This window comes from Salvelinus fontinalis, unplaced genomic scaffold, assembly GCF_029448725.1.
Source record: "Salvelinus fontinalis isolate EN_2023a unplaced genomic scaffold, ASM2944872v1 scaffold_0001, whole genome shotgun sequence".
Taxonomy (NCBI): Eukaryota; Metazoa; Chordata; class Actinopteri; order Salmoniformes; family Salmonidae; genus Salvelinus; species Salvelinus fontinalis.
In genome coordinates, this window is record NW_026600210.1 from 2,477,712 (window position 1) to 2,498,092 (window position 20,381).

The window sequence follows — 20,381 nt, forward strand, 5'->3', positions numbered from 1 at the left end:
GATCACCGACCATTTCGAATCCCACCGTACCTTCTCCGCTATGCAATCTGGTTTCCGAGCTGGTCATGGGTGCACCTCAGCCACGCTCAAGGTCCTAAACGATTCATAACCACCATCGATAAAAGATAGTACTGTGCAGCTGTATTCATCGACCTGGCCAAATATTTCGAAACTGTCAATCACTGCATTCTTATCAACAGACTCAATAGCCTTGACTTCTCAAATGACTGCCTCGCCTGGTTCACCAACTACTTCTCAGATAGAGTTCAGTGTGTCAACTCGGAGGGCCTGTTGTCCGGACCTCTGGCAGTCTCTATGGGGGTGCCACAGGGTTCAATTGCCGGGCCGACTTTTTTCTCTGTATATATCAATGATGTCACTCTTGCTGCTGGTGATTCTCTGATCCACCTCTCCGCAGACGACACCATTCTGTATACATCTGGCCTTTATTTGTTAACTAACCTCCAAACAAGCTTCAATGCCATACAACACTCCTTCCGTGGCCTCCAACTGCTTTTAAATGCTAGTAAAACTAAATGCATGCTTCAACCGATTGCTGCCCGCACCTGCCCACCCGACTAGCATCACTACTCTGGTCGGTTCTGACTTAGAATATGTGGACAACTACAAATACCTAGGTGTCTGGTTAGACTGTAAACTCTCCTTCCAGACTCACATTAAGCATTTCCAATCCAAAATTAAATCTAGAATGCAGCCAAACATACCCTTGTAAAACTGACCATCCTACCAATCCTTGACTTCGTTGATGTCATTTACAAAATAGCCTCCAACACTCTACTCAACAAATTGGATGCAGTCTATCACAGTGCCATCCGTTTTGTCACCAAAGCCCCATATACTACCCACCACTGCGACCTGTATGCTCTCGTTGGCTGGCCCTCACTACATATCCGTCGCCAAACCCACTTGCTCCAGGTCATCTAGATGTCTTCGCTAGGTAAAGCCCCACCTTTTCTCAGCTCACTGGTCACCATAGCAACACCCACCCGTAGCACGCGCTCCAGCAGGCATATTGCACTGGTCATTCCCAAAGCAAACACTTACTTTGGCCGCCTTTCCTTCCAGTTCTCTGCTGCCAATGACTGGAACGAACTGCAAAAATCTGAAGCTGGAGTCTTATATCTCCCTCTCTAACTTTAAGCATCTGCTGTCAGAGCAGCTTACCGATCACTGTACCTGTACACAAACAATCTGTAAATAACACACCCAACTACCTCATCCCCATATTATTACTACCCCTCTTTCTCTTTTGCACCACAGTATCTCTACTTGCACATCATCATCTGCATATCTATCACTCCAGTATTAATGCTAAATTGTAATTATTTTCTCATCTAGAGCCTATTTATTGCCTACCTCCCTACTCTTCTACATTTGCACACACTGTACATAGATTTGTCTATTTTTATTTTGTGTTATTGACTGTACGTTTGTTTATTTGTATTTCTGTGTTGTTGTTTTTGTCGCACTGCTTTGTTTTATCTTGGCCAGGTCGCAGTTGTAAATGAGAACTTGTTCTCAACTGGCCTACCTGGTTAAATAAAGATGAAGTAAAATACATTAAGAAAGCCTCCAGAGAGTCTCAGCACCGGCTGCTGTCCACCACCGATGACAAATAGTACCTGCAACAACTTATAGCTACCACCAGGCGCGTCTGTCAAACACCCACGCAACCATTGGATTGCAAATAATATATTTTTCAAACGTAAATATTGTTCCTGTTTCATCTGTAGAAAGTCGTGTTTTCCCCGTGTATTAGTAGAATTCAAAGAGGATACGTAGCCTCGTTTTTCTAGTTCCCGAACACAACTGCGGTGAGTTGACAGCTTTGAAGAAACATCTGCGATCTGCGTATCTGATAGCTACGTTGCCATAGAAATATCAAAACAAACCGTGCGTGTCTTCCGGGAGTCATCTTTAAGGGTGCGTTCGTCAATTCACAGCGTTTCTCTGTCGGGGCGTTCAGGGCGCACTCTGGACGCTCAGGCCGAGGAGTAGGCTTGGTCCCAGTGTGCTGACCACAACCGCAGCGTCCAAGTTAACGCGAATGGTCTCAAATTGCCTAGCTAGCTACTTCTAGACACAAGTGACTGAATACTTCTGAACACGCTGACCATTTTACTCACCCAGCAGAGCTGGTTAGGTTTGGTTAATGTAATCTAGAGCGTTGGTGACTGTATTTGTGCTGCTGGCAATCATTTAGATTGTTTTTGGGGCCGACGTTTACTGACACCGGTCATATTGAACGGACGTTGCGCATTCTGAAATTCACCAGTTATTCTGCGCTGTCGCAGACTCAGATGAAGAGTGCTCTGGTCGGAGTGGATAGACAAGAGGGATTTTGCGAACGCACAAAGTCAGGTCAACATTACATTTATTCTCGTTTTGGAACACAGTAATATAGTGTATTGTGGCTCGCTTCGGTTTTAACTGAGTAGCAACGTTTGCGGAATCATTTGCTTCCAACAAGTGTGCAAATAGGCATTGTGTTAGCCATCGTGCTAGCTAGCTAATCCTGTAGTTACCTGCGCGCTGCACTGGCTAGCATTACCGTCGTCAGCTGTCCTGCAAAATCAAGGACACATGACAATTTCACTCACAATTCCCAAAGAAATCACTATCCAGTTCTATGTTCAGTACATGAGCTAACTAACCTACCTATATAAGGATGGATTCAAAGAGAGACATGAAAGATCAAGGTGAGTTCATAGCTAGATGGATGGCTTGTTGCTAGCTAACAATAACAGAGCAACAGTAGCCTGCTGCCTGGACAGCCACATGCTAACGTTACTGCATCATCATCTGATTAACCCAGCTCAACTAACGTAATTCCGAACCATAACGGATAGCAAACAACCTTTTCTTCCTTAAGGTTAGTTGACTATTATGCCATCACTGATACAGTATCATATTCGTCCACAGTCACTCATTCATAATTCATGAATTGCTCTGTATTTGCTTGGTAGCCGCGTAGGCTAAGTCTTAGCCATGTAACCAGCAAGCTACAATGAATTCATGTCATTATTTGCCCCGAGACAGAATAGTAGTCAGCACTCTTTTGGAGCTGGTAACGGCATTACGCTTTGATTCGTTTTCTAAACATTAAAATGTATGACAAACAACCATTGATTTCAAAGTTTAACAACCCATACAACTCTATTCACAGTGACTACTTTAACATTTCCACTGAAAACGTTACAAACATGAATTTAGTGGAAGGACTGTGCAAATGTAGACTTTGAGAACAGAATTATGGTAAAATCCCCCTCAGGTTTTTTATGCCAACACGTTTTCCAACAAAATGCTCTGAATTAATATTCCAAGATGTCTGCAGAAAGAATGGGGTGTCAGATATGACATCACACCTTGACTTTCAACAAATCTCTTTTGGTTATCGAGTGAAGTGGATTTGCACCTGGTAATGGAATTACATCATGGGTCTCTGATCTGTACTGCACAAAAATGCATAATTATGGGTTTGAATGTCATTGTCCTCATGTTTCACAAGTGTGGACATTGTGCAGTTCAGTACAGAGCAGACTACAATAGAGTATAGTTTACTACAGCACATACTGTACTTTCCTGTACTGTACTCTACTTATGTGATGATGCTGAAGCAGCCGGTGTTTGGAGGATATATTGGCACGGGTGTTATTAGGCCGAAGTCGAGGGCCAGCAAACCTTGCCAATATATCCTCCAAAACACTGGTTTCGAGGGCATTATCACTTTTATACAACGGGTTACCAACATATTCAAACAATGATTGACATATTTTCATTACACATTAATTTGATTAATTAATTTATACTATTTCATCCTTCCACGAGATATAGTTCAGACACAAATCTAGGGTTGCTACACAAGCCGGAAGGTCGTTCGTTCTATTGGTTCGGTCGCCAGACCCAGTCGTTCGTTCTATTGGTTCGGTTGCCAGAGCCGCGACCCAGTCGTCCGTTCTATTGGTTCGGTTGCCAGAGCCGCGACCCAGTCGTCCGTTCTATTGGTTCGGTTGCCAGAGCCGCGACCCAGTCGTTCGTTCTATTGGTTCGGTCGCCAGACCCAGTCGTTCGTTCTATTGGTTCGGTCGCCAGACCCAGTCGTTCGTTCTATTGGTTCGGTTGCCAGAGCCGCGACCCAGTCGTCCGTTCTATTGGTTCGGTTGCCAGATCCGCGACCCAGTCGTTCGTTCTATTGGTTCGGTTGCCAGAGCCGCGACCCAGTCGTTCGTTCTATTGGTTCGGTTGCCAGAGCCGCGACCCAGTCGTCCGTTTTATTGGTTCGGTCGCCAGAGCCGCGACCCAGTCGTTCGTTCTATTGGTTCGGTCGCCAGAGCCGAGACCCAGTCGTCCGTTCTATTGGTTCGGTCGCCAGAGCCGCGACCCAGTCGTGCGTTCTATTGGTTCGGTTGCCAGAGCCGCGACCCAGTCGTGCGTTCTATTGGTTCGGTTGCCAAAGCCGCGACCCAGTCGTCCGTTCTATTGGTTCGGTTGCCAGAGCCGCGACCCAGTCGTCCGTTCTATTGGTTCGGTTGCCAGAGCCGCGACCCAGTCGTCCGTTCTATTGGTTCGGTTGCCAGAGCCGCGACCCAGTCGTCCGTTCTATTGGTTCGGTTGCCAGAGCCGCGACCCAGTCGTCCGTTCTATTGGTTCGGTTGCCAGAGCCGCGACCCAGTCGTCCGTTCTATTGGTTCGGTTGCCAGAGCCGCGACCCAGTCGTCCGTTCTATTGGTTCGGTTGCCAGAGCCGCGACCCAGTCGTCCGTTCTATTGGTTCGGTTGCCAGAGCCGCGACCCAGTCGTCCGTTCTATTGGTTCGGTTGCCAGAGCCGCGACCCAGTCGTCCGTTCTATTGGTTCGGTTGCCAGAGCCGCGACCCAGTCGTTCGTTCTATTGGTTCGGTTGCCAGAGCCGCGACCCAGTCGTGCGTTCTATTGGTTCGGTTGCCAGAGCCGCGACCCAGTCGTCCGTTCTATTGGTTCGGTTGCCAGAGCCGCGACCCAGTCGTCCGTTCTATTGGTTCGGTTGCCAGAGCCGCGACCCAGTCGTCCGTTCTATTGGTTCGGTTGCCAGAGCCGCGACCCAGTCGTCCGTTCTATTGGTTCGGTTGCCAGAGCCGCGACCCAGTCGTCCGTTCTATTGGTTCGGTTGCCAGAGCCGCGACCCAGTCGTGCGTTCTATTGGTTCGGTTGCCAGAGCCGCGACCCAGTCGTCCGTTCTATTGGTTCGGTTGCCAGAGCCGCGACCCAGTCGTCCGTTCTATTGGTTCGGTTGCCAGAGCCGCGACCCAGTCGTCCGTTCTATTGGTTCGGTTGCCAGAGCCGCGACCCAGTCCTTCGTTCTGTTGGTTCGGTTGCCAGAGCCGCGACCCAGTCGTTCCTTCTGTTGGTTCGGTTGCCAGAGCCGCGACCCAGTCGTTCCTTCTGTTGGTTCGGTTGCCAGAGCCGTGACCCAGTCGTTCCTTCTGTTGGTTCGGTTGCCAGAGCCGCGACCCAGTCGTCCGTTCTATTGGTTCGGTTGCCAGAGCCGCGACCCAGTCGTCCGTTCTATTGGTTCGGTTGCCAGAGCCGCGACCCAGTCGTCCGTTCTATTGGTTCGGTTGCCAAAGCCGCGACCCAGTCGTTCCTTCTATTGGTTCGGTTGCCAGAGCCGCGACCCAGTCCTTCGTTCTATTGGTTCGGTTGCCAGAGCCGCGACCCAGTCGTTCGTTCTATTGGTTCGGTTGCCAGAGCCGCGACCCAGTCGTCCGTTCTATTGGTTCGATTTGCCAGAGCCGCGACCCAGTCGTTCCTTCTATTGGTTCGGTTGCCAGAGCCGCGACCCAGTCGTCCGTTCTATTGGTTCGGTTGCCAGAGCCGCGACCCAGTCCTTCGTTCTGTTGGTTCGGTTGCCAGAGCCGCGACCCAGTCGTTCCTTCTGTTGGTTCGGTTGCCAGAGCCGCGACCCAGTCGTTCCTTCTGTTGGTTCGGTTGCCAGAGCCGCGACCCAGTCGTTCCTTCTGTTGGTTCGGTTGCCAGAGCCGCGACCCAGTCGTCCGTTCTATTGGTTCGGTTGCCAGAGCCGCGACCCAGTCGTCCGTTCTATTGGTTCGGTTGCCAGAGCCGCGACCCAGTCGTCCGTTCTATTGGTTCGGTTGCCAGAGCCGCGACCCAGTCGTTCCTTCTATTGGTTCGGTTGCCAGAGCCGCGACCCAGTCCTTCGTTCTATTGGTTCGGTTGCCAGAGCCGCGACCCAGTCGTCCGTTCTATTGGTTCGGTTGCCAGAGCCGCGACCCAGTCGTCCGTTCTATTGGTTCGATTTGCCAGAGCCGCGACCCAGTCGTTCCTTCTATTGGTTTGGTTGCCAGAGCCGCGACCCAGTCGTGCGTTCTATTGGTTCGGTTGCCAGAGCCGCGACCCAGTCGTCCGTTCTATTGGTTCGGTTGCCAGAGCCGCGACCCAGTCGTCCGTTCTATTGGTTCGGTTGCCAGAGCCGCGACCCAGTCGTCTGTTCTATTGGTTCGGTTGCCAGAGCCGCGACCCAGTCGTTCGTTCTATTGGTTCGGTCGCCAGACCCAGTCGTTCGTTCTATTGGTTCGGTTGCCAGAGCCGCGACCCAGTCGTCCGTTCTATTGGTTCGGTTGCCAGAGCCGCGACCCAGTCGTCCGTTCTATTGGTTCGGTTGCCAGAGCCGCGACCCAGTCGTCCGTTCTATTGGTTCGGTTGCCAGAGCCGCGACCCAGTCGTGCGTTCTATTGGTTCGGTTGCCAGAGCCGCGACCCAGTCGTCCGTTCTATTGGTTCGGTTGCCAGAGCCGCGACCCAGTCGTCCGTTCTATTGGTTCGGTTGCCAGAGCCGCGACCCAGTCGTCCGTTCTATTGGTTCGGTTGCCAGAGCCGCGACCCAGTCCTTCGTTCTGTTGGTTCGGTTGCCAGAGCCGCGACCCAGTCGTTCCTTCTGTTGGTTCGGTTGCCAGAGCCGCGACCCAGTCGTTCCTTCTGTTGGTTCGGTTGCCAGAGCCGTGACCCAGTCGTTCCTTCTGTTGGTTCGGTTGCCAGAGCCGCGACCCAGTCGTCCGTTCTATTGGTTCGGTTGCCAGAGCCGCGACCCAGTCGTGCGTTCTATTGGTTCGGTTGCCAGAGCCGCGACCCAGTCGTCCGTTCTATTGGTTCGGTTGCCAAAGCCGCGACCCAGTCGTTCCTTCTATTGGTTCGGTTGCCAGAGCCGCGACCCAGTCCTTCGTTCTATTGGTTCGGTTGCCAGAGCCGCGACCCAGTCGTCCGTTCTATTGGTTCGGTTGCCAGAGCCGCGACCCAGTCGTCCGTTCTATTGGTTCGATTTGCCAGAGCCGCGACCCAGTCGTTCCTTCTATTGGTTCGGTTGCCAGAGCCGCGACCCAGTCGTCCGTTCTATTGGTTCGGTTGCCAGAGCCGCGACCCAGTCCTTCGTTCTGTTGGTTCGGTTGCCAGAGCCGCGACCCAGTCGTTCCTTCTGTTGGTTCGGTTGCCAGAGCCGCGACCCAGTCGTTCCTTCTGTTGGTTCGGTTGCCAGAGCCGCGACCCAGTCGTTCCTTCTGTTGGTTCGGTTGCCAGAGCCGCGACCCAGTCGTCCGTTCTATTGGTTCGGTTGCCAGAGCCGCGACCCAGTCGTCCGTTCTATTGGTTCGGTTGCCAGAGCCGCGACCCAGTCGTCCGTTCTATTGGTTCGGTTGCCAGAGCCGCGACCCAGTCGTTCCTTCTATTGGTTCGGTTGCCAGAGCCGCGACCCAGTCCTTCGTTCTATTGGTTCGGTTGCCAGAGCCGCGACCCAGTCGTCCGTTCTATTGGTTCGGTTGCCAGAGCCGCGACCCAGTCGTCCGTTCTATTGGTTCGATTTGCCAGAGCCGCGACCCAGTCGTTCCTTCTATTGGTTTGGTTGCCAGAGCCGCGACCCAGTCGTGCGTTCTATTGGTTCGGTTGCCAGAGCCGCGACCCAGTCGTCCGTTCTATTGGTTCGGTTGCCAGAGCCGCGACCCAGTCGTCCGTTCTATTGGTTCGGTTGCCAGAGCCGCGACCCAGTCGTCCGTTCTATTGGTTCGGTTGCCAGAGCCGCGACCCAGTCGTCCGTTCTATTGGTTCGGTTGCCAGAGCCGCGACCCAGTCGTCCGTTCTATTGGTTCGGTTGCCAGAGCCGCGACCCAGTCGTCTGTTCTATTGGTTCGGTTGCCAGAGCCGCGACCCAGTCGTCCGTTCTATTGGTTCGGTTGCCAGAGCCGCGACCCAGCCGTCCGTTCTATTGGTTCGGTTGCCAGAGCCGCGACCCAGTCGTCCGTTCTATTGGTTCGGTTGCCAGAGCCGCGACCCAGTCCTTCGTTCTGTTGGTTCGGTTGCCAGAGCCGCGACCCAGTCGTCCGTTCTATTGGTTCGGTTGCCAGAGCCGCGACCCAGTCGTCCGTTCTATTGGTTCGGTTGCCAAAGCCGCGACCCAGTCCTTCGTTCTATTGGTTCGGTTGCCAGAGCCGCGACCCAGTCGTCCGTTCTATTGGTTCGGTTGCCAGAGCCGCGACCCAGTCGTCCGTTCTATTGGTTCGGTTGCCAGAGTCGCGACCCAGTCGTTCTGTTGGTTCGGTTGCCAGAGCCGCGACCCAGTCGTCCGTTCTATTGGTTCGGTTGCCAGAGCCGCGACCCAGTCGTTCCTTCTATTGGTTCGGTTGCCAGAGCCGCGACCCAGTCGTTCGTTCTATTGGTTCGGTTGCCAGAGCCGCGACCCAGTCGTCCGTTCTATTGGTTCGGTTGCCAGAGCCGCGACCCAGTCGTCCGTTCTATTGGTTCGGTTGCCAGAGCCGCGACCCAGTCGTCCGTTCTATTGGTTCGGTTGCCAGAGCCGCGACCCAGTCGTCCGTTCTATTGGTTCGGTTGCCAGAGCCGCGACCCAGTCGTCCGTTCTATTGGTTCGGTTGCCAGAGCCGCTACCCAGTCGTCCGTTCTATTGGTTCGGTTGCCAGAGCCGCGACCCAGTCGTCCGTTCTATTGGTTCGGTTGCCAGAGCCGCGACCCAGTCGTCCGTTCTATTGGTTCGGTTGCCAGAGCCGCGACCCAGTCGTTCCTTCTATTGGTTCGGTTGCCAGAGCCGCGACCCAGTCGTTCGTTCTATTGGTTCGGTTGCCAGAGCCGCGACCCTGTCGTCCGTTCTATTGGTTCGGTTGCCAGAGCCGCGACCCAGTCGTCCGTTCTATTGGTTCGGTTGCCAGAGCCGCGACCCAGTCGTCCGTTCTATTGGTTCGGTTGCCAGAGCCGCGACCCAGTCGTCCGTTCTATTGGTTCGGTTGCCAGAGCCGCGACCCAGTCGTCCGTTCTATTGGTTCGGTTGCCAGAGCCGCGACCCAGTCGTCCGTTCTATTGGTTCGGTTGCCAGAGCCGCGACCCAGTCGTCCGTTCTATTGGTTCGGTTGCCAGAGCCGCGACCCAGTCGTCCGTTCTATTGGTTCGGTTGCCAGAGCCGCGACCCAGTCGTCCGTTCTATTGGTTCGGTTGCCAGAGCCGCGACCCAGTCGTCCGTTCTATTGGTTCGGTTGCCAGAGCCGCGACCCAGTCGTCCGTTCTATTGGTTCGGTTGCCAGAGCCGCGACCCAGTCGTCCGTTCTATTGGTTCGGTTGCCAGAGCCGCGACCCAGTCGTCCGTTCTATTGGTTCGGTTGCCAGAGCCGCGACCCAGTCGTTCCTTCTATTGGTTCGGTTGCCAGAGCCGCGACCCAGTCGTTCATTCTAAACGTTTATTTGGATACATCCATAGCAATGAGCTACTGAGGTGCAATTTCGTCAGGACACTGTAGTTCAGAGGAGCTTGCCAACAACACAGCTAACACAATCACTTCAAACTAGCTGCACTTCATTTTTACCTTTTTTCAATTCACATTTATTTGAATATATCCATAAAAATGATGCCAGCTGATTCATGATTTTGACTGTCTGAGAAACGCTGCCTGTCTGTGTCTCGTCCCAACTCACGTTCTTTACTACGGGACAGCTGGAGATCCAATTTCAATATTGAAAGAATGTTGAAAATGTCAGAGAGACAAACAGCAAGGTTTATACAAATCTCCGCTGTTGTAAACTAAATGTTAGTCTAAAAGAAATGTGAGAATGTCTAGATTCTTTTTATAGTGGAGATCAAGTTTATAAATTGCCTGGCTGGGCTGATGAGACAGTGGATTGTGCAGTCAGATGGAACAGAGTAATTAGGCATTTTAACGTAATAGATTTAGCCGGTGATAACTGTGAAACAGACACTGTCTGGAATGTGTTTTTTAACCAATCAGCTCTACTCACTGTGCTGTACTGTACTCAGTACTCTACTGTACTCTACTCGCTGTACTGTATTCAGTACTCTACTGTGCTCTACCCGCTGTACTGAGTACTCTACTGTACTCTACTCACTGTACTGTACTCAGTACTCTACTGTACTCTACTCACTGTACTGTACTCAGTACTCTACTGTACTCTACTCACTGTACTGTACTCAGTACTCTACTGTACTCTACTCACTGTACTGTACTCAGTACTCTACTGTGCTCTACTCACTGTACTGTATTCAGTACTCTACTGTACTCTACTCACTGTACTGTACTCAGTACTCTACTGTACTCTACTCACTGTACTGTACTCAGTACTCTACTGTACTCTACTCACTGTACTCAGTACTCTACTGTACTCTACTCACTGTACTGTACTCAGTACTCTACTGTGCTCTACTCACTGTACAGTGCTGTACTGTACTCAGTACTCTACTCACTGTGCTGTACTGTACTCAGTACTCTACTGTGCTCTACCCGCTGTACTGTACTCAGTACTCTACTGTACTCTACTCACTATGCTGTACTCAGTACTCTACTCACTGTGCTGTACTGTACTCAGTACTCTACTGTACTCTACTCACTGTACTGTACTCAGTACTCTACTGTACTCTACTCACTATGCTGTACTCAGTACTCTACTCACTGTGCTGTACTGTACTCAGTACTCTACTGTACTCTACTCACTGTACTGTACTCAGTACTCTACTGTACTCTACTCACTATGCTGTACTCAGTACTCTACTCACTGTGCTGTACTGTACTCAGTACTCTACTGTACTCTACTCACTATGCTGTACTCAGTACTCTACTGTACTCTACTCACTGTACTGTACTCAGTACTCTACTGTACTCTACTCACTGTACTGTACTCAGTACTCTACTGTACTCTACTCACTGTACTGTACTCAGTACTCTACTGTACTCTACTCACTGTGCTGTACTGTACTCAGTACTCTACTGTACTCTACTCACTGTGCTGTACTCAGTACTCTACTGTGCTCTACTCACTGTACAGTGCTGTACTGTACTCAGTACTCTACTCACTGTGCTGTACTGTACTCAGTACTCTACTGTACTCTACTCACTATGCTGTACTCAGTACTCTACTCACTGTGCTGTACTGTACTCAGTACTCTACTGTACTCTACTCACTGTGCTGTACTGTACTCAGTACTCTACTGTACTCAGTACTCTACTCACTGTGCTGTACTGTACTCAGTACTCTACTGTACTCTACTCACTGTGCTGTACTGTACTCAGTACTCTACTGTACTCAGTACTCTACTCACTGTGCTGTACTGTACTCAGTACTCTACTGTACTCTACTCACTGTGCTGTACTCAGTACTCTACTGTGGGTTTGAACATATGGACTGGTTTAGTTTGTTAGCACCAGGGTCAGCGTACCCCCTCTATCACCAGGGTCAGCTGTACCCCCTCTATCACCAGGGTCAGCGTACCCCCTCTATCACCAGGGTCAGCTGTACCCCCTCTATCACCAGGGTCAGCTGTACCCCCTCTATCACCAGGGTCAGCTGTACCCCCTCTATCACCAGGGTCAGCTGTACCCCCTCTATCACCAGGGTCAGCGTACCCCCTCTAGCACCAGGGTCAGCACACTCTCAAATGTGCCATGATGTTTTTGCCATCATTGTAAGCCTGCCACACACACACACTATATGATACATTTATTAAACATAAGAATGTGTGTGTTTTTCACAACCCGGCTCGTGGGAAGTGACAAAGAGCTCTTATAGGACCAGGGCACAAATAATAATAATAATAATAATAATAATAAATCATTTTGCTCTTTATTTAGCCATCTTACATATAAAACCTTATTTGTTCATCAAAAATGGTGAATAACTCACCACAGGTTAATGAGAAGGGTGTGCTTGAAAGGATGCCCATAACTCTGCAATGTTGGGTTGTACTGGAGAGAGTCTCAGTCTTAAATCATTTCCCACACCGTCTCAAATCAAACTTTATTTGTCACCAACAGTGCAGTTCAAGAAGAGTTAAGAAAATATTTACCGATTATACTAAAATACTAAAATAAAAAGTAACACAATAAGAATAACAAGGCTATATACAGGGGGCACCGGTACCGAGTCAGTGTGGAGGCTATATACAGGGGACACCGGTACCGAGTCCGTGTGGAGGCTATATACAGGGGGCACCGGTACCGAGTCAGTGTGGAGGCTATATACAGGGGGTACCGGTACAGAGTCAATGTGGAGACTATATACAGGGGGTACTGGTACAGAGTCAATGTGGAGACTATATACAGGGGGTACTGGTACAGAGTCAATGTGGAGGCTATATACAGGGGGCACCGGTACAGAGTCAATGTGGAGGCTATATACAGGGTGTTACGGTACAGAGTCAATATGGATGCTATATACAGGGGGGTACTGGTACAGAGTCAATGTGGGGGCTATATACAGGGGGTACTGGTACCGAGTCAGTGTGGAGGCTATATACAGGGGGGTACTGGTACCGAGTCAGTGTGGAGGCTATATACAGGGGGTACTGGTACAGAGTCAGTGTGGAGGCTATATACAGGGGGTACCGGTACCGAGTCAATGTGGAGGCTATATACAGGGGGTACCGGTACCGAGTCAATGTGGAGGTTATATACAGGGTGTTACGGTACAGAGTCAATGTGGAGGCTATATACAGGGCTTACAGGTACAGAGTCAATGTGGAGGCTATATACAGGGTGTACCGGTACAGAGTCAATATGGAGGCTATATACAGGGGGCACCGGTACCGAGTCAGTGTGGAGGCTATATACAGGGTGTTACGGTACAGAGTCAATGTGGAGACTATATACAGGGGGCACCGGTACCGAGTCAGTGTGGAGGCTATATACAGGGGGTACCGGTACAGAGTCAGTGTGGAGGCTATATACAGGGGGTACCGGTACAGAGTCAATGTGGAGACTATATACAGGGGGTACTGGTACAGAGTCAGTGTGGAGGCTATATACAGGGGGCACCGGTACCGAGTCAGTGTGGAGGCTATATACAGGGGGTACCGGTACTGAGTCAATGTGGAGGCTATATACAGGGGGTACGGTACAGAGTCAGTGTGGAGGCTATATACAGGGGGCACCGGTACCGAGTCAGTGTGGAGGCTATATACAGGGGGCACCGGTACCGAGTCAGTGTGGAGGCTATATACAGGGTATTACGGTACAGAGTCAATGTGGAGGCTATATACAGGGGGCACCGGTACAGAGTCAGTGTGGAGGCTATATACAGGGGGCACCGGTACCGAGTCAGTGTGGAGGCTAAATACAGGGGGTACCGGTACCGAGTCAGTGTGGAGGCTATATACAGGGGGTACTGGTACAGAGTCAGTGTGGAGGCTATATACAGGGGGCACCGGTACAGAGTCAGTGTGCGGGGGTACAGGTTAGTAGAGGTAATTTCTACATGTGGTGGGGGTGAAGTGACTATGCATAGATAATAAACAGCGAGTAGCAGCAGTTTACAAAAGGAAGGGGGGGAGGGGGTCAATGTAAATTGTCCGGTGGCGATTTTATTAATTGTTGGCTTCGGGATAGAAGCTGTTGAGGAGCCTCTTGGTCCTCAACTTGGCGCTCCGGTACCGCTTGCCGTGCGGTAGCAGAGAAAACAGTCTATAACTGTTGTGTTAAAAACAGTCTAAAACAGTCTATAACTGTAACTTTGTGGAAATTCATATTTGTGTTATTCTCAACTTTTGGCCACGACTTTACATCCTCCACGCTGATCCTCAAGACGGGACCCCTCAGGGGTGCGTGCTCAGTCCCCTCCTGTACTCCCTGTTCACTCATGACTGCACGGCCAGGCACGACTCCAACACCATCATCAAGAGAGACCGGCTGTGTGGTGTCAGGACAACAACCTCTCTCTCAACGTGATCAAGACAAAGGAGATGATTGTGGACTACAGGTAAAGGAGGACCGAGCACGCCCCCATTCTCATCGAAGGTGCTGTAATGGAGCAGGTTGAGAGCTTCAAGTTCCCTGGTGTCCACATCACCAACAAACTAACATGGTCCAAACACACTAAGACATTCGTGAGGAGGGCACGACAAAGCCTATTCCCCTTCAGGAGACTGAATAGATTTGGCATGGGTCCTCAGATCCTCAAAAAGTTCTACAGCTGCACCATCGAGAGCATCCTGACTAGTTGCTTCACTACCTGGTATGGCAACTGCTCGTCCTCTGACCGCAAGGCACTACAGAAGGTAGTGCTTACGGCCCAGTACATCACTGGGGCCAAGCTTCCTGCCATCCAGGACCTCTATACCAGGCGGTGTCAGAGGAAGGCCCTAGTCATAGACTGTTCTCTCTGCTACCACACGACAAGCGGTACCGGAGTGCAAAAGGCTTCATAACAGCGTCTACCCCCAATCCATAAGACTCCTGAAAAGCTAATCAAAGGGCCACCCAGACTACTTGCATTGCCCCACCCCATCCCCCGTATTTTCAGCTGCAGCTACTCTGTTTGTTATTTATGCATAGTGACTTCAATAATTCTACATGTACATATTACCTCGACTAACTGGTACCCCCTGTATATAGCCTCGCTATTGTTATTTTACTGCTGCTGTTTAGTTATTTGTTACTTATATTTTCAATTTTTTTTACTTAACTTTTACTTAATTTTTCTTAAAATTGCATTGTTGGTTAAGGGCTTGAAAGTAAGCATTTCACTAAAGTCTACAGCTGTTGTATTCGGCGCATGTGACAAATAAGATTTGATTTAATATCCTCCACTCTGACTACAATAGACAGGTTAACTAGTGTTGTTCCAGTGCAGACATCCTCTCTGACTCACACACTAGTTTTATCATCTTCTCCTCCTTTATATCCCAGAAACCGAGAGAATCTCCAAGGTGACGGCTGTGCTGCTGAAGTCCCGGACGGGAGAGTTTGATCTGGAATCTATTCTGTTCCTGAAGCTCCGAGGTCTCGGTAAAATCAGATTACATCATTGTCACCTTGTAATCTAGCCAGAACCAGACGCTAGCTAGAAGAGTTTGTTGTTGTCTTACTTCAGTTTCTAATCTAGCCAGAACCAGACGCTAGCTAGAAGAGTTTGTTGTTGTTTTACTTCAGTTTCTAATCTAGCCAGAACCAGACGCTAGCTAGAAGAGTTTGTTGTTGTTTTACTTCAGTTTCTAATCTAGCCAGAACCAGACGCTAGCTAGAAGAGTTTGTTGTTGTCGTACTTCAGTTTCTAATCTAGCCGGAACCAGACGCTAGCTAGAAGAGTTTGTTGTTGTCTTACTTCAGTTTCTAATCTAGCCGGAACCAGACGCTAGCTAGAAGAGTTTGTTGTTGTCTTACTTCAGTTTCTAATCTAGCCAGAACCAGACGCTAGCTAGAAGAGTTTGTTGTTGTCTTACTTCAGTTTCTAATCTAGCCGGAACCAGACGCTAGCTAGAAGAGTTTGTTGTCTTACTTCAGTTTCTAATCTAGCCAGAACCAGACGCTAGCTAGAAGGGTTTGTTGTTGTCGTACTTCAGTTTCTAATCTAGCCGGAACCAGACGCTAGCTAGAAGAGTTTGTTGTTGTTTTACTTCAGTTTCTAATCTAGCCAGAACCAGACGCTAGCTAGAAGAGTTTGTTGTTGTCTTCAGTTTCTAATCTAGCCAGAACCAGACGCTAGCTAGAAGAGTTTGTTGTTGTCTTACTTCAGTTTCTAATCTAGCCAGAACCAGACGCTAGCTAGAAGAGTTTGTTGTTGTCTTCAGTTTCTAATCTAGCCAGAACCAGACGCTAGCTAGAAGAGTTTGTTGTTTTACTTCAGTTTCTAATCTAGCCAGAACCAGACGCTAGCTAGAAGAGTTTGTTGTTGTCTTCAGTTTCTAATCTAGCCAGAACCAGACGCTAGCTAGAAGAGTTTGTTGTTGTCTTCAGTTTCTAATCTAGCCAGAACCAGACGCTAGCTAGAAGAGTTTGTTGTTGTCTTCAGTTTCTAATCTAGCCAGAACCAGACGCTAGCTAGAAGAGTTTGTTGTTGTCTTACTTCAGTTTCTAATCTAGCCAGAACCAGACGCTAGCTAGAAGAGTTTGTTGTTGTTTTACTTCAGTTTCTAATCTAGCCAGAACCAGACGCTAGCTAGAAGAGTTTGTTGTTGTCTTCAGTTTCTAATCTAGCCAGAACCAGACGCTAGCTAGAAGAGTTTGTTGTTGTCTTCAGTTTCTAATCTAGCCAGAACCAGACGCTAGCTAGAAGAGTTTGTTGTTGTTTTACTTCAGTTTCTAATCTAGCCAGAACCAGACGCTAGCTAGAAGAGTTTGTTGTTGTCTTCAGTTTCTAATCTAGCCAGAACCAGACGCTAGCTAGAAGAGTTTGTTGTCGTACTTCAGTTTCTAATCTAGCCAGAACCAGACGCTAGCTAGAAGAGTTTGTTGTTGTCGTACTTCAGTTTCTAATCTAGCCAGAACCAGACGCTAGCTAGAAGAGTTTGTTGTTGTTTTACTTCAGTTTCTAATCTAGCCAGAACCAGACGCTAGCTAGAAGAGTTTGTTGTTGTCTTACTTCAGTTTCTAATCTAGCCAGAACCAGACGCTAGCTAGAAGAGTTTGTTGTTGTCTTCAGTTTCTAATCTAGCCAGAACCAGACGCTAGCTAGAAGAGTTTGTTGTTGTCTTCAGTTTCTAATCTAGCCAGAACCAGACGCTAGCTAGAAGAGTTTGTTGTTGTCTTCAGTTTCTAATCTAGCCAGAACCAGACGCTAGCTAGAAGAGTTTGTTGTTGTCTTCAGTTTCTAATCTAGCCAGAACCAGACGCTAGCTAGAAGAGTTTGTTGTTGTCTTCAGTTTCTAATCTAGCCAGAACCAGACGCTAGCTAGAAGAGTTTGTTGTTGTCTTCAGTTTCTAATCTAGCCAGAACCAGACGCTAGCTAGAAGAGTTTGTTGTTGTCTTCAGTTTCTAATCTAGCCAGAACCAGACGCTAGCTAGAAGAGTTTGTTGTTGTCGTACTTCAGTTTCTAATCTAGCCAGAACCAGACGCTAGCTAGAAGAGTTTGTTGTTGTTTTACTTCAGTTTCTAATCTAGCCAGAACCAGACGCTAGCTAGAAGAGTTTGTTGTTGTTTTACTTCAGTTTCTAATCTAGCCAGAACCAGACGCTAGCTAGAAGAGTTTGTTGTCGTACTTCAGTTTCTAATCTAGCCAAAACCAGACGCTAGCTAGAAGAGTTTGTTGTTGTCGTACTTCAGTTTCTAATCTAGCCAGAACCAGACGCTAGCTAGAAGAGTTTGTTGTTGTCTTCAGTTTCTAATCTAGCCAGAACCAGACGCTAGCTAGAAGAGTTTGTTGTTGTTTTACTTCAGTTTCTAATCTAGCCAGAACCAGACGCTAGCTAGAAGAGTTTGTTGTTGTTTTACTTCAGTTTCTAATCTAGCCAGAACCAGACGCTAGCTAGAAGAGTTTGTTGTTGTCTTACTTCAGTTTCTAATCTAGCCAGAACCAGACGCTAGCTAGAAGAGTTTGTTGTTGTCTTCAGTTTCTAATCTAGCCAGAACCAGACGCTAGCTAGAAGAGTTTGTTGTTGTCTTCAGTTTCTAATCTAGCCAGAACCAGACGCTAGCTAGAAGAGTTTGTTGTTGTCTTCAGTTTCTAATCTAGCCAGAACCAGACGCTAGCTAGAAGAGTTTGTTGTTGTCTTCAGTTTCTAATCTAGCCAGAACCAGACGCTAGCTAGAAGAGTTTGTTGTTGTTTTACTTCAGTTTCTAATCTAGCCAGAACCAGACGCTAGCTAGAAGAGTTTGTTGTTGTCTTACTTCAGTTTCTAATCTAGCCAGAACCAGACGCTAGCTAGAAGAGTTTGTTGTTGTCTTCAGTTTCTAATCTAGCCAGAACCAGACGCTAGCTAGAAGAGTTTGTTGTTGTCTTCAGTTTCTAATCTAGCCAGAACCAGACGCTAGCTAGAAGAGTTTGTTGTTGTCTTCAGTTTCTAATCTAGCCAGAACCAGACGCTAGCTAGAAGAGTTTGTTGTTGTCTTCAGTTTCTAATCTAGCCAGAACCAGACGCTAGCTAGAAGAGTTTGTTGTTGTTTTACTTCAGTTTCTAATCTAGCCAGAACCAGACGCTAGCTAGAAGAGTTTGTTGTTGTTTTACTTCAGTTTCTAATCTAGCCGGAACCAGACGCTAGCTAGAAGAGTTTGTTGTTGTTTTACTTCAGTTTCTAATCTAGCCAGAACCAGACGCTAGCTAGAAGAGTTTGTTGTTGTTTTACTTCAGTTTCTAATCTAGCCGGAACCAGACGCTAGCTAGAAGAGTTTGTTGTTGTCTTACTTCAGTTTCTAATCTAGCCAGAACCAGACGCTAGCTAGAAGAGTTTGTTGTTGTTTTACTTCAGTTTCTAATCTAGCCAGAACCAGACGCTAGCTAGAAGAGTTTGTTGTTGTCTTCAGTTTCTAATCTAGCCAGAACCAGACGCTAGCTAGAAGAGTTTGTTGTTGTCTTCAGTTTCTAATCTAGCCAGAACCAGACGCTAGCTAGAAGAGTTTGTTGTTGTTTTACTTCAGTTTCTAATCTAGCCAGAACCAGACGCTAGCTAGAAGAGTTTGTTGTTGTCTTCAGTTTCTAATCTAGCCAGAACCAGACGCTAGCTAGAAGAGTTTGTTGTTGTCTTACTTCAGTTTCTAATCTAGCCAGAACCAGACGCTAGCTAGAAGAGTTTGTTGTTGTTTTACTTCAGTTTCTAATCTAGCCAGAACCAGACGCTAGCTAGAAGAGTTTGTTGTTGTCTTCAGTTTCTAATCTAGCCAGAACCAGACGCTAGCTAGAAGAGTTTGTTGTCGTACTTCAGTTTCTAATCTAGCCAGAACCAGACGCTAGCTAGAAGAGTTTGTTGTTGTCGTACTTCAGTTTCTAATCTAGCCAGAACCAGACGCTAGCTAGAAGAGTTTGTTGTTGTTTTACTTCAGTTTCTGATCTAGCCAGAACCAGACGCTAGCTAGAAGAGTTTGTTGTTGTCTTACTTCAGTTTCTAATCTAGCCAGAACCAGACGCTAGCTAGAAGAGTTTGTTGTTGTCTTCAGTTTCTAATCTAGCCAGAACCAGACGCTAGCTAGAAGAGTTTGTTGTTGTCTTCAGTTTCTAATCTAGCCAGAACCAGACGCTAGCTAGAAGAGTTTGTTGTTGTCTTCAGTTTCTAATCTAGCCAGAACCAGACGCTAGCTAGAAGAGTTTGTTGTTGTTTTACTTCAGTTTCTAATCTAGCCAGAACCAGACGCTAGCTAGAAGAGTTTGTTGTTGTCTTCAGTTTCTAATCTAGCCAGAACCAGACGCTAGCTAGAAGAGTTTGTTGTTGTTTTACTTCAGTTTCTAATCTAGCCAGAACCAGACGCTAGCTAGAAGAGTTTGTTGTTGTTTTACTTCAGTTTCTAATCTAGCCAGAACCAGACGCTAGCTAGAAGAGTTTGTTGTTGTCTTACTTCAGTTTCTAATCTAGCCAGAACCAGACGCTAGCTAGAAGAGTTTGTTGTTGTCTTCAGTTTCTAATCTAGCCAGAACCAGACGCTAGCTAGAAGAGTTTGTTGTTGTCTTCAGTTTCTAATCTAGCCAGAACCAGACGCTAGCTAGAAGAGTTTGTTGTTGTCTTCAGTTTCTAATCTAGCCAGAACCAGACGCTAGCTAGAAGAGTTTGTTGTTGTCTTCAGTTTCTAATCTAGCCAGAACCAGACGCTAGCTAGAAGAGTTTGTTGTTGTCTTCAGTTTCTAATCTAGCCAGAACCAGACGCTAGCTAGAAGAGTTTGTTGTTGTTTTACTTCAGTTTCTAATCTAGCCAGAACCAGACGCTAGCTAGAAGAGTTTGTTGTTGTCTTACTTCAGTTTCTAATCTAGCCAGAACCAGACGCTAGCTAGAAGAGTTTGTTGTTGTCTTCAGTTTCTAATCTAGCCAGAACCAGACGCTAGCTAGAAGAGTTTGTTGTTGTCTTCAGTTTCTAATCTAGCCAGAACCAGACGCTAGCTAGAAGAGTTTGTTGTTGTCTTCAGTTTCTAATCTAGCCAGAACCAGACGCTAGCTAGAAGAGTTTG

The 20,381-nt window shown here is 48.2% G+C and overlaps 1 protein-coding gene across 3 annotated transcripts in view; it reads left to right on the plus strand.

Annotated features, from left to right (window-relative positions):
- Window positions 1–1,862: 1,862 nt before the first annotated feature.
- Window positions 1,863–20,381, plus strand: part of lrrc61 (leucine rich repeat containing 61) — a 37,780-nt gene continuing 19,261 nt past the window's right edge. The window contains exons 1-2 of one of the 3 annotated variants that reach the window (XM_055910102.1): window positions 1,863–2,720; window positions 15,198–15,296. In XM_055910102.1, the coding sequence (XP_055766077.1) occupies window positions 2,690–2,720; window positions 15,198–15,296 (130 nt within the window). In that variant the 5' untranslated portion in view covers window positions 1,863–2,689. The remainder of the gene's footprint in view (window positions 2,721–15,197; window positions 15,297–20,381) is intronic. The other 2 variants (XM_055910100.1, XM_055910103.1) reach the window with 2 other exon arrangements.